The sequence below is a fragment of the Apteryx mantelli genome, chromosome 21 (genome assembly GCF_036417845.1).
Source record: "Apteryx mantelli isolate bAptMan1 chromosome 21, bAptMan1.hap1, whole genome shotgun sequence".
Lineage (NCBI taxonomy): Eukaryota > Metazoa > Chordata > Aves > Apterygiformes > Apterygidae > Apteryx > Apteryx mantelli.
Window position 1 is genome coordinate 5,857,648 of NC_089998.1, and position 13,764 is coordinate 5,871,411.

The 13,764-nt window shown below is 46.0% G+C and overlaps 1 protein-coding gene across 7 annotated transcripts in view; it reads right to left on the reverse strand.

The window, feature by feature from the left end:
• The window catches only part of PRRC2B (proline rich coiled-coil 2B), a 48,785-nt gene that overhangs the window by 19,177 nt on the left and 15,844 nt on the right, over positions 1–13,764 (reverse strand). For all 7 annotated transcript variants that reach the window (XR_010886155.1, XM_067309248.1, XM_067309252.1 and 4 more), the window contains exons 4-15: positions 13,590–13,692; positions 12,500–12,572; positions 9,506–9,649; positions 8,542–8,783; positions 7,980–8,101; positions 7,367–7,509; positions 6,670–6,760; positions 6,066–6,258; positions 5,361–5,676; positions 4,494–4,687; positions 1,793–2,000; positions 633–852 (exon numbers count right to left, since the gene is read on the reverse strand). Coding sequence is in view for 6 of the 7 variants with exons in the window: in XM_067309248.1 (XP_067165349.1) it covers positions 633–852; positions 1,793–2,000; positions 4,494–4,687; positions 5,361–5,676; positions 6,066–6,258; positions 6,670–6,760; positions 7,367–7,509; positions 7,980–8,101; positions 8,542–8,783; positions 9,506–9,649; positions 12,500–12,572; positions 13,590–13,692 (2,049 nt within the window). In the remaining variant the exon portion in view is untranslated. The remainder of the gene's footprint in view (positions 1–632; positions 853–1,792; positions 2,001–4,493; positions 4,688–5,360; positions 5,677–6,065; positions 6,259–6,669; positions 6,761–7,366; positions 7,510–7,979; positions 8,102–8,541; positions 8,784–9,505; positions 9,650–12,499; positions 12,573–13,589; positions 13,693–13,764) is intronic.

The following is a 13,764-nucleotide window of genomic DNA, read 5'->3' on the forward strand; positions in this document are numbered from 1 at the left end:
AAAGCAGAGCATGTCTCCAAGGGCCCAGGCTGGGTGCAAGAGGTGGAAACAAATAAATAAAGCAGATTTTGTTCTAAATAATGAGACAATGAGTCTATAAATATGTGACAGGCAGATCTGCTGTGGCCCCATGCCGTACTGCCTGGTTTGTCAAGTCAATGGGCGAAAAAGAAAGCAGTTCCCATGAAGGGCAGCAAATCACAAGAAATAAAGGGAGACTGAGCCTCCAGCATATATGGAGATTCAAAAACAAGGAGCTGGATTCAGAAAGTCCCCAAGAATTAAGAGACTTAAACTAGAAATCCTGAGAATTTTTGACTCTCCATTTTCAGTGGAGTCTGTCTGGGTAGATGATAACTGCCTGCCTCTACTGAGCAGGCAGCCCTACAAGACTCTGGGCTGGTCAATCTGGACTGGCATCAGAAAGAAAAGCTCTGACTGGCTCAGTCTGTAAGCATCTCCACAACATAAACATTCAATAGCATAAGGGTGTTACCATATCAGTATCTTTGCCTGTTCAGAGGAGTCTTTTGGGTCAACCCCAAACCTGCTCTTAGTAGGAGATAATTTCCTATCACAGTGCAACTTTTCATCACAGCATGTGTGTGAGGACAGGAGAGTTTTGCACTCACCTGGTGTGCAGCCCCTCCAGGGTTATGTTCTCAGCCTGTTTTTGATGTGACAGGGAGTACCCTTTGCTCTGCAGAGATGTGTAGCTTTCCTGGCCCCACACTGGCACAGGGTCCATGGGAGCAGCTTTTCTTTCCGCCTGCCCTGCCTGACAGTTCTGATCTTCAGACCGACAGCTGCTTCCCCCGATGGAGTCCTGCTGAATCAGGGGCTTCATAATTCCTGATCATAAGAGAGTTCATGCCATTAATGCTAGAATCTTATTGCCAAGAAGAATTAACAGTCTACAGCTAGCTGGACTCCCCTTCCTTCCAGGACAGCAGGTGACTGCAGCCATGGAAGCCTTTCTGTAGAGAAGAGCCTATGCTTAGGAAGTACACCTGGAATGATACAGAAGGTGAAGCAGCTTTCAGAGCCCAGTCTGCACACAACCCTACACACCATCACTGGCTTGGAAGCAAGCAAGTGCATGAAAACTAACCACAAACTCAAGGGGATGCTTCATACATCCTGCTGTTTACATTCACATCTCTGAAGATCAGTAACAAGGTAAGAGAGCACTAGGATCACAGACCTCAGGGACTAACGGGCTTCTCTATCACATTTCTTGAAGGAGGCCTACTAAGATTTCACAAGACTACACTCACTTCCAACCTGATCCTTCTCCTCTAAGGGGCAAGATCTACCTATTACCTTTACGCCTCCAAAGCTACTCTAGAAGAAAATCCCCCATGGCACTGCAGGGGATGGGCAAGTAGGTGTCCTCCCTCTCAGCCACTTTTGTCCCCTCACTAGCCCTCATCACATGGACTGACTCTTTGTAATCCCCCAGAAGATCAATCACAGCCAGCCTGGATAAGAAGCCTGGGCAGAGGTAAGGTGACTGAAGCACAGCAAGGTAGGACAGTCTTCATCACCTCAACAGCCCAAATCCCCACCTCCTCACTGGCCATAACAGCCATTCCTGATCAGAAATGACAATAAAGAGACCAATCTTCAGGGCTTCCAGCCCTGGGCACTTGCAGAACCTCAAAGATCGTAATGTGCTCTTTGCATTCTACAGCCTGGAAAACCAAATTTCAAAGTCTTGGGTTGCAGTAACCTTTCAGATGTTGGACCAAGTCAGCAGTCATGATAAAGGGAAACACTGAAAACCCCTTACCTGAAGGGTGAAGGGCTGAAGGGTAGAAATCCACAGGGGTGCGACCCTGGGCCATGCGAGGGTCCATATAAGAGGGCATCATCATCCAGCGAGGATCAAAACCAAGCATCTGGGGGTGCGGTGGGTAGAATGTCCGCTGGGGATGGGAATGGGATGGGGGAGGATAGACTTGCTGCTGCTGCCAGTGCTGCATCTTATACAACTGCTCCTGCAGGGAAGAAGGATGAGCCATTTGACAAGAACTGTCACAGCGCCAGGAATCACACTTGCAAACTGGCCAGCCCAAGAAAAACACAGTTAATGTGTTAGAGGCTCAAAAAACAAGTAAGAGGAGCAGGTAGACAGAGAAGGGCAAGTCACTACCAACTGGGAATGCAGCAATTGTTATTTTTTAAATACCCAGGACATGGTAAACACAGCCAGGATGTCACGCCATTGTGCACCAAACTACATGGCTGAACACAAAGGATCAGCTTCAAGATGGGAGCCCACATTTTCCCCACACTTCAATGAGATGTAGGACAGTTTCCTGTCAAACGCGATTTACTAATTGGAACTAAATACTTTAGAAGATGTTGTCCTTTGGAGAAAATGCAATTATAAGGTGTGCATATATATTAGTTCTACTCATGTTAGCCAGACACATTAGATAAGAACATCCTAAATTCAGTTAAGAAAACAATTAATATTTTATACTATTTCCTGTGCATCCTCCAGAGACAAGGAGCAACCCAAGGGTGTCAGTCCATCTCCCAAATGGCCAGTTTACCTTCCTTTAGCAGGGGACTGTCATGGATATTAATCTGATCTGACATTTAACCTTTGCCAAAGGTCCAAGAAGAACCTATATGTGAAAGGAGTTTTATGTACTGGAGAAAGCTTTCAAAAGGTAAACAGCTCCAATTAACATGAAATACATCTATTTACCTGTCAAGCTTGCCTCCATTCTTTTCTTACTAAGCTTACAACAGTGTCAGATACTATAACTGTTTATAAAAAAGCCAATTCCCTACTGCAAAGCAAGAAACAAAGCCTTAAATCTGAACTTGACACATCATTATAGCAAGAGAGAAACTCATCAGATAACTCAGATATAATCTTTGCATTTATCTAGTGCTCTAGGATCTTGGAGAAAATATTTCATTTATGCCACTAACACTATTTTTATTTTGTTCTTTGAATGGAACCATCGCTACCAAAGTAGCAATGTGAACCAGCCAAAATACAAATTACCTCATACATACTAATGACACAAACGATAAGAGAAAATAAAGTGAAAATTTCATGTTCTTCCAGTAGCAATGACCTGAGGTATTACTAGCCTGACAGCAAAGACGTCCAATTATTTTTCATTTCAGAGCATCTCTTTTATAAAGTAACATTAGCAACATTTGCTGCTGTACCTTTGAATCATGAGAATGTCTGAGAATGTCAACTGCCCAGTAACAAGCACAGGGGAACAGCTATAAAAGAGCAATTACTAAGCTCCCAAGCAGAAGCCAAATGTGGTCTCTTCGCTAAGGTTTGCAGCAGCGTTGATTATATCACATTTCAAGTGTTTCTTCTATAAAGAATGTCAGTTAATGTTGTATTATCTCAAGCCTGGATATTCTGCCCCTTGGCTTCACTCTGCTGCTCCAAGGAGGCTCACTGCAGCTGGAAGAAGAGCTGGACAATATGTACAACAACATATAAAGGATTATAAAGCTGGATGAAATATAAGATGTACAAAACAGTCCAGGCTGGTCTCTCCCCAAAGGAGAGTTTGCAGTGAAACAGAAACGAAACACCTAAAGGCTAAACACATATTTAAAGTGCAAAGAGAATAATGCTTTGAAAGAGCCTCACAGAAAAAAGGGTTGTGTAGAAGATGAGAGCAGATGTGAAGAACCACCTCTCTACAAAGGAGGTAGGTAAGAAGTGTGCCACTTCACACGCCTCATGTTCAGCTCAGCAGCAAGAGTCCAACCACCTGCCAACCTAAGCACAGTTTGCCCTTGGCAGGCGAACGGCTGCCCATGCTAACAGGGTTAGAACACAGCAAGTGCAAAGCCATATGGAAGCAGTTGATCCCAGAAGGGTTTCAGCCCAGCAGTCTCCTTTCCCTTTGCCTCTATATTCAACACCCTGCTACTGCAAGTGCCAAAGAGCAGCAGCTCCCATACTGCACAGGGGAGTAGGCACAGATGTTCACCAGGGTCACTGCCAGCCAAGGGTGTTAAGACACTGCTGGATCAGGCCTACTGTAAGTAACAAGGTACCCACTGCTGCACTTCTGACTTTGGATGTGGGAAGGGGAACGTCCCCAGCTCCCCCTACATACACATTTGTTTGCAAACCAGAGCTCTGCTACAAATCACATAGTCCTAAGAGGATGTCACGTTGTCAGCAGACACAGAGATAAGCATGCCAGACCAGTCAACATTTCCAACATCTTCTACTTTTCTACCAGGCAAGCAGCAAACCTGGCCTGCCCACATCTCTCCTCAGCCCCAGAAAGCCCTAAGCACAGCAGCTCCAGCATAGGAGCTCATCTGTGCTCAACAGTACTGAAAAAGGCTGGGAGGGGAGAAACTCCCATTTGTTACCTCCCAGCCCGAAGAAGGCTGGTTAGTTGGTGCTGATTGTGTTGGGAGCTGGGCAAATGTGACTGTTTGGTGAGGGTCCGAGGGAAGAAGGGAGGGAATGTCACACTTCTTACCTGCTGCTGTTGCTGCTGCTGCCTCTGGAATCGGGGGGGAAGAGACTTCTGGTATTTGTTGAATTCCTGTGCTGGGGAGGGAGCTTCTCTAAGCTCCTCCTCACTGCTGCTTTGAGCTGCTGCTGTTGCTGGGGCAGGAGTCTCTTCTTCCAGGTAACCGACAGAAACATCCTGTGCGTGAAACTCTGGGGTTGCTGGAGAGAAGAAAATAAACCTTGATGAGCTCTGCTCATTACAGTGCTTGTGTGCGCACCACCACAGCACTGATCACACAAGACTGTGAGCATGTCCTGACTGCGTTACACAGCTGAACTCTGTGTGTGAGGTGCTATATATGACTGTAACAATCTCCTGGAATTGCCTTGACAGTTCTAAAAAGCTTTTCATCTTTGTTTTCGTGGTAAATTCCAATTCCCCTCTGCTATCAACCTTCTGCTTAAGCACTGGGGGAAAAAGTCCGCTTCCCCCTGTGACTCCTTAAATATGCCAGCACTTAATGATAATGGATTTATTGCACTGTGAGCAGGAGCACTTTCTTAATAGCACCATCCAACCCCAAGAAGATCAAGAGGCCAGTTCCAACAACATCTCCACAAGCACAGCCGCTTGAACGCGGATAAGGAAGCCACAGAAGTTTGCACTTGTTTTAACAGGATATGGGGGGAGGGGGCAGGGGAAAACAAACCACCGCTAACCTTCATCACCAATCCAAAACACCCTGTAGAAAACGGGAAGGAGCTAATCTCTCAAATGCAACTCAAGCACCCTCCAGCTGCTCCCTCCCAGCAACTCCACCACAGCTCTAAGAGATCATCACACCAATAAGAAAGCAGCTTTTACAAGATGAGGTGAGCACTGTTTCTGTACCTCTACGGAAAACATGGCCATTCTCTTGCACAGTATTCTTCTCTGTGCTTGGGGGCCTCAGATCTTCATTCTCTGTATGTTTCTGGGTCTCTCCACTCTTCTGAGCCAGTTTGCATTTCTGATCAAGTTGCTTCAGCTTCGCAGCGCAGGCTGCCAGACGCTCCTCCCTGGCTCGCCGCTCTTCTTCCTCTCGTCGCCTCCTGGCTCGTTCAACAGCCTCCGAAATCTCAGAGTGCACAAACTTCTGTCTTAGTGGCACCTTTTCATCTTTATCTTCAAGGGACTGCTGTCTGAGAATGCTTCCCAGCGTGGGCTTCTGCCAAAGGAGAAACGTTACCCAGTAAGCATGATCCAAACAACTCCTGCATCTTAAGCTTTGCTCTGCTAAGAAAATCCCCTCCTGCCTTCTTCCCCTCCATCCTCATGCACACAAGCCCTCCTTTCAGTGGGGAGTTATTTCTATTTGGTTGAAGATCTCCTTTTGCTAACTCTTTGACAACCCCACTGTTCTGGACTGGCTTCAATTCCCTCTCTCAAGTGGGAGTGCTGTGCAGGTGGATTTCTCTCCAGCTGGATATAAACAACAATTGAGTAATTCATCATTAGCCCATTCTCGGTGAAATAACAGCCCAGGCTCTTAAGGACAGTGATGTGTCACCTCCAGCAGCCCAGCAGAACGAGCCCACCCACATGAGTTCAACCTACCTGGTATTCAGATGCAGAGCTCCAGCCATTCAGCTTCCTTGGAGGCTGCTGTGATTCCTGCACCTTCCGGACTGGCCGGGACAAGCCAACTGAGTCGCCCCAGTTCTTTCCTTCCTCCAAGGTGTGTTTGACATCTGTACTGTCTGCAGAGCTCAGGGACAACTGTCGCTGCCTTCTGGGATCCCAGCTGTTCCTGCCATATAAACAGCTTTGCTTTATGTTTGCAACTTGCCTCAACAAGCATTTGCAGCTTTATTCATCAAGTGGCAAAGGCAACTGACTGTAACAGAAACAGGATCCAAAATAAAAAATACCAACCCAAGTCATGGGCTTTTTCCTCCCAAGGTGCTTAAGGATTAGCAAGGCCATTGTACAGAAGGATAAAGTGAGATCCAGAGAGGAAAGCAGGAAAAAACCCTGGCACCCAGCTCCAAGATCAATGCACATCACAGAAACCCACTCAAAAGAGTGCAGGTGGAATCAATAACGTCACACTATGAGTCAGAGCGGTCAAGCCTCAACATTTAGAATAAAACTTTAAAAGATCCTAGTAAATTTTACATTTATTAAAACAACTGTTGGTGAGAATACAGCCATTTCTTACCACTTCTGTCGTCCATCTTTAAGAGCTTCTTCTTCTTCTTCATCTTCACTAAACTTCAGCTTCTCAGAGTAATCCACTTCATCATGAATGCCTGAATGGCAGGATTAGAGAAAGGATATAGAGCGGAAAAAAACAGGCCCTGCCTTATCCTGACAAGCCGCCTGCCTCCTCCGGCACTAAAGTAGACACTATTTGGAAAACTGAATGCCCAGCACAGCACCAGCTCAGGTACTGGAAATGATGTGGATGGTGGGGACCCACACTGCTGACCAGCTAGGCTGATCCCAAAAGAGGAGTAGCAAAAAATCTGGGATTGGAGGCTGCAAATGAGAGGAGACAGCCAGCAAGCAAGACCACATATACCTGGATTCTGAATGCCATGACTGAGAAGGTGTGACTAACTCCTTCCCAGCAGCCATACTGCTATCTTCCTGCTGATTGGTGTTTTCAGCTTTTAGGAATCTTCAGATCCAGTTCCTTGAGTACAGCGTGGTGGAAGGATCAGAAGGATCCATTGTGTCATCATTTACACCAACAGCAACTTCACAACTGCACAGACAACTCCCCTCCTCCTTTTTTGGACAGGGGAACAGACCCACCAGCATATCTTGACTATTTTGGGCTGCAGGGAGGAACAACTGCCCTTCACTTCCTAAGCTGTTGCTGCTGCCTGCAGTTAGAGGTGGAGGTACTTTACCTGCCCATCCGTCATCCGCGTCAGTGTCAAGTTCATCCAGCCCCTTCAGGTTCTCTGCGTTGATAATGGTGGGTCGGGGTGCTCTCTCTCCTAGCTGCCGAACTGGACGCGTTGGGCGAGACAGACCAAGCCTGTTCTCTTTTCTACAAGGAGACAAAAAGAAATGTTTAGAAACAGCAAGTAACAATAAATTTAAAAAAAAAAGCAACACAGAGCTGAGTTCAACAATGAATCAGTCCTTTTCTACCATGTGTTTATATACATGGTCTCCAAGTATCTGCCCCATCCAGCAAAGCTCCTCTCCCATCTACCTGGTACCCACTTTTGGGGGCTTACAGATCAGAGCTGCTATCATTACAGTCTAGGATCATACACAACTCCCCCTCGCATCTGCCTGCTCTTCAGACACACAATGCTTACAGTCCTGCAACATTTCAGATGCTGCAGTAGTAGGTGCAAAGCGCTGATCCTTTGGCTGAAACCAGGCCTCCTCTGTGGCTGGTCTATAGCTTCACCCACAGGACTGGATCCTTTGCCCAGGTTCTTACACAGTGTAAAGCTTATGTCTCACCCTGAACCTGCCTCTCAAGAGGGACAGTCACAGCAGTCTTACCCATCCTGCTCATTCATCTGGTATTGTCTAAAAGGGACCCGGGGCTCAAGCCGAAGCTGAGGAACAGGGAAAGACCCGCGGTCCAGCGATGCAGGGGTCTCAGATGGCTGTTGTGGACACATCTGGAACACAGCAGAGCAGAATAGCCTGTTTTTTTCTCTTCGCCATAGAAAGACATAACCAGATTAGGTTACAACATAGCCACAGTAGTTGTGGTCGCGCAAAGGTAAGGCGAACATTTCACGTCTGCCTGGCTAACAGACCATATGCTAATGGTTACCCTCTCCAGCTCTAGAGGGAAACCAGCAACTTTCCCTCGGGCTGAGCAAGGCCATGGCTATTTCATTTCTCCTTGGAGCATATTAGTGTTGCATAATTCGAGTAAGAAAGGGTAAAGCGCAACAGGGGAAACTAAAAACAGATCAAGGAAAGGATCCCTGAGCTAGTCTTGGGAAATAACTGAGGGAAGAATCTGGAAATCGCCTATCTCAGCCGACTTTCTCAACTCACGCTCACATTACAAGCAAGGACATTACACAGTTGTGGGGACAGGGCAACTTACAAAAGCAGGTAGCATGTCATGGTATGTAGGTGGTTGGTACACGTTTCCCATGAACTGCGAAGCCCCTTTACGGATAGGCTGAGCTGGGCGGAGAGACGGCTCCTTCAAATCGCTGGCATTCACTGAGGAGGGGGCTCCGTCTCCAGTGCTAGAGGTCTTGCTGCCCAGCTCAGCAGGGGAGGCGGTCAGAGATGTGGCAGAGGTTATATTCCTCCCACCGCCCTCCCTCCAACTGGTGACATCTGGAAAGGAGGTAGTACATATGTTAGCATTTGCTAATGCAGACGGTCACTTAGCCAGAAAATCTCCAAGTTCAAATGACTTTGGTCAGGCCCTAATTAAACTGAGAATATGGAAATACATCAGGGACCAAGGAAAACTTCCAAATGCATTTTCTTTCCCAAGAGACTAGCAGCATCAGCTGTTACTAAGCAATTACCGCACCGGTGGCATCCCTACTTGTCGACAGGCCGAAATTCCAACCGACAACAACTCTGCGACCCATCTCCACAGTACTCACCCTGCAGAATTAAGGGTAATCTAAACCACGCACAAACACTCAACTAGAAGCCACCTCACACCACTCACCCCTTTCCTTTGTGCCCCTCCCCTTCCCCGGGGGAAGGGCCTGCTTTCCAGCATCACCAGATTAACTCGCAAAACACTAAACCCTCTCCCCTCCTGCACGCAACATTTTTTTAATGAAACAATACAGTAGACGGCAGTCCATATTTAGCTGTCTGGACTACAGAACTCAGGCAGTAAACACCAGTGGTACGTAAGAATCTGCAGTCATTTGCTAAGCAACTCAGGACACAAAGGCTCATAAAAAGAGAGAATGTAAATGTGGGGATGAAATATCTTGACACTACTGCAGACTGGCTAGCCCTTCCCCCTGCCCAAAACATGATTTATAAAGGGTTATGAGCTGAGGTAAGGACCAAAGATGCAATCATTCACTTACTCTGGGGGCGGAGGCTTGGTCCTGGCCCATACGACGGATCTAAGGCGCCCTTTTCTTTGCCAACCTTGTCCTGCTCGCCAGCTGCTTTCAGCGTCGGAAATTCCTCGGGAGAGAAGGATAACAGTCGGCTTGAGGCCCTTGAACCTGTCAAAGAAATAAGTGTGGGGCTTGGAGAAGATCTTTCCACTGTTTCAATTCCATCGTGAGATCAGCCTGGAAACGTGCTTCCTGAAAATCTGGGCCTCCAGCATATTCAAACCTGAATTACTATCGTATCAGCTCACGGCGAAACATTCCAAGACACTGTCACCAACACGACAACACATGTCCTCACCAAATACTCCCACACTCTTAGCTGAGGATCTTCATTTAAATTCTCATGTTCAACAAAGTCACAGAATGAACTTTCTCAGCTTCCAATTATTTCTGTACAGTATGAAATTCAGACTGAAGCAAGGATACAAATTCTATAAGATCACTTTATAAATGATATCCTGCTATCAAGTGTTTGACATTTCTATTCAGGCTCTTTTTGCTCAGATCTCACTCCACTGGGGGATTCTGTTGTTAAGATTTCTGGGAATATACTCCGTGAAAGACCACAGATAAGCATTGAGTGCTATATACTACACCCCACTATCCTCACTGCCTTCAGCATTTTTAAGGTACAGATCCCTGGCCAGATCTGGCCAGGTTCATTTCTTGTCTTTAGCGATTGTCTTGCTGAGTCATCAGCCACCCTAGAATGACAGCTTTTTGTTTGTTAAAAAGATCTCGCAGTGACTGGAAAACAGAATATAGCAATAATTCTCCCAGATCTATCAGCAAGATAATGTTGAATAAAAGGAAATTGCTAGCACTATTGCACCGCTCAACATTAAAACACAAATGCTTGCTTTAAAAACTGCTTTTTGGTGTTACTTGTCTAACGCTCCTTTTAAAAGGAACATTTCAGAATTATCACGTTACAAATATCAGCGATTACTGAAGATCTGACAAAAAAAAATAATTTCATCTATTTTTACCCATTCTTGCCTTGAAGAGTCAAGAAGAACTGGCTTCTTTAGTAATTTTCATTTTCGGGAACTTGAAGATAACATCTCCATAACATCCTGTCTATAACATCTACAAATATCTTGGACAGATGAGAAAACTAAGAAGGACAGTTCTCACACACTGCACAGCTCAGATATTTAATATGCCACAGTTCTGAATTCTCCTGCATTACTCTGTTGAACTAGAATGGCAATGAGAATATCAATGGCATTCAAGTGTCTTCCAGGGAAGACTTTCCCCCCCATCCCTCACAGATAAAAAAAAAGTTATCTTTTCCCCTTAAGATAATGCTGCACAATAGAATGATTGTTAATGTGCAGGCACTAACAACTTGCACTCCACAACCCTAGGCTTCATCACACTGAAAAAAATGTGGTGCATCTTTTTTTCCTCAAAACGTTCCTTATATGCAGGAAACAGGCACGGAGCAGCTCATAGCTAATTTACTAGATCACACGACTTCAGGATATTCCCTCCATAGATGTTTTAACAGAAATGACACCTAAATGAACAAAAAGCAGAAGACTTTTGCCTTTGTCAATAACACTAGAAACTGTTCTACCAGCCTGAAAGGAAAAGCAATTGTTCAATGCCACTGTAGAAGAGGTGTGAGCATGGCAGGGCCTAAGTAGCCCTCTCAGTCAGATTTCAGATGCTTCTATGATTCAATTACCTTCTAATTAAGCTGCTCTTAGCCACATACGCAACTCTTTTCTTGGGTTGAGACCTCTATATTGATAAGAGTGTGACCTAGAATGAGTTTTCAGAAAATTTTTAACACTGTTAGAGGATCAGATTTGAAACTGACTGTACAGGAGGCCCATATAGCAAGTCTCAAAAAAGTATCAATTAACCAAGTGAGAGAGACTCTTTGCACTGGCCACCAGCTTCAGGCGATCACAAGTTTCTGCTTTGACATTTAGCCTTTGAGAAACATCCTCTCATTAAGGAACTCATTTAATTTAGGATAAGCTTGTCCCCTGCATTTCTGCATTCTGCAGCTGTCTCAGTTCTTTGAAATCTCTCTACAGTTTCACTTAATGACCTAGTGGTTCCAGGTCTGTTCGCATTAGGACAGTGGAACTGAGCTGTTACTCTCACTGCAGTTTAAATGACAGAACTCACTGCAGCTAGAAACTACCCCCTGTGTAGAAACGGATGCACCCAAAGACAACTAAAAACCCCAATTTATGTTAACATTGCTCCAGGATCCTCTGTCAAGCAGAAGCCATTAGCAACACAGTGAGTCAGTAAGACTTAAGGCCTCAGCCAAGGTGTAAACAAGTGGATTCTGCAGCATCTTCAATGCCATTTCCACCCACTGACATTGTAACACCCTTGGCCCAAGGATGCTGTGTAAAGCCTCCCTGGATATTATTGTTACAGCCTCACTTTTGACCACCTCATTAAGTTAAGCTCCCCATGCCACTAGCCATGGAAGCGGCCACATCTCCAGTCTCTCTCATGTGCTCCCATCTCCTTCCTTCTCTTCTCCTAAACCAGTCCCTCCCCTCCTCCACTCTGTTTTCAGCACCTCTTTACACACTGTTGAAGGCTGAGGGAAGCTGCTTATGAGGCGACAAACATTTCCCTTCTCCTTCAAAGCCTTCAGCTCCCAGAACTCCCTGCTTCCCTGCTGCTCCCAAGCCAAGTGCATGAACCATTCCGGTTTGGGGTGATGGGGCACATTCTGTTCAACCTGCGTCTTGCACTGACAGACTTAAACTGAAGCTGTTGCATTCCTCCAGCCAACACACTACACAGATGCAAAAAAGGCTCAGTATTCTTTATGCCTCACCGCACTGTAACCAAGACAGCCACGTCCCATTCTGCACCAGTCGAGACAGGGAGGCCAGGAGAAATGGAGTCCACCCCCTCTCATGCCTGTCTAGGAGAACCAGGCACATACCCAGCTCCATTTCTGTTTATCATACTCACCACCTTCTTGTCCTGCTGGCTTTCCATTCAGCTGTGCCCATGACTTTGGTCCACCTGGCACTGAATTTGTACTCTGAAAACAAAACAAAACAGCAAAAAAACCCCCCCAACAACCCATAGATCAGTGAACTTTCATGACTGTTCCTCATTTCCTGGATGGTATCTACTAGGCTTCAGACCGCTAGGTCACCCAGATGTCACTGGATACCACAGGTCTCCCCAGCTTCCTGCTGAGACTGAAGCCAACTGCTCCCCACTCCAGTGCAATATATATGCTACATGGGAAATCCTCCTCTTCTCTGCCCTGCCTCTGATCTCTCCTCCTCTCACCACCTTCACCAACTACTTCCTCAAACCATTTCTCTTGCTTTCCTCCCTTTAATAAAGCCTTCCCTTTGTTCTGCCACATTTTCCCAAATGGTCCCTCTCAATCTTCTAGATTTCTTCCATACTACACTCAGCTTGAAGCTACCCTACTTTCTCATGCATGAAACACTCTTCTCTTCAGAAGATAACTCCTGTCCTGATTTCCCTGAATCTCAAGGGAATTTTTTAGTTAAAAGTGTGAAGTCAGCAGCACACAGGGGCCAGGTCCCTGCACTCTCTGGGGAAGCTTTCTTACTTGCCAGTAGTTTTTTCAGGTCCTGACACTGGCTACTTCTCCCACATGACCAGATCTCTTCTTATCAAGTCTCATCAGGCCTTTGGCTGGGAGCAAGAGCCGGATCTGTTGTCACCAAGCGACACTTGAATTAGACCCAAAATAAAATAGTTTACAAGTGCTAACCAGCCATCCCGCATTCCAGCCATTCTTTCTAGATTGAAGCTACACTTTCCCCATAGGCCTGAAAGGTACAGAGGAAACGTGCACAGATTTATGCTCTAACTGCAGTACAGCATTCCTGGGGCATAGTGACTTGGAGTCAAGACACTCTATTGCAAAAAGAATTGATTATACAGGAGCTGTTCTGTGAATTATAATCTGCCAATTCTTACTTGCACAGGGCAATACTGACAATTAAAGGAAACCCTCAGGCTGCCTGGGCACAGGGGAAACAGGGTGGCAGTCACGGAGACTGCTTGCACCTACCTCCTGACTGATTGACTGTGTCGGCTTCTGTAAATTGGAGACAGATTTCTGCAAACCCTGCTGCGGCAGCGACTCCTGCAGCTGTGCAGCCGTCACACTGGAACTAGAAAGAGACAGCAGAGGTGAGATCAAAGGGGAAGGGAGGCAAGACGAGAGACAAACAACTCTGGCAATA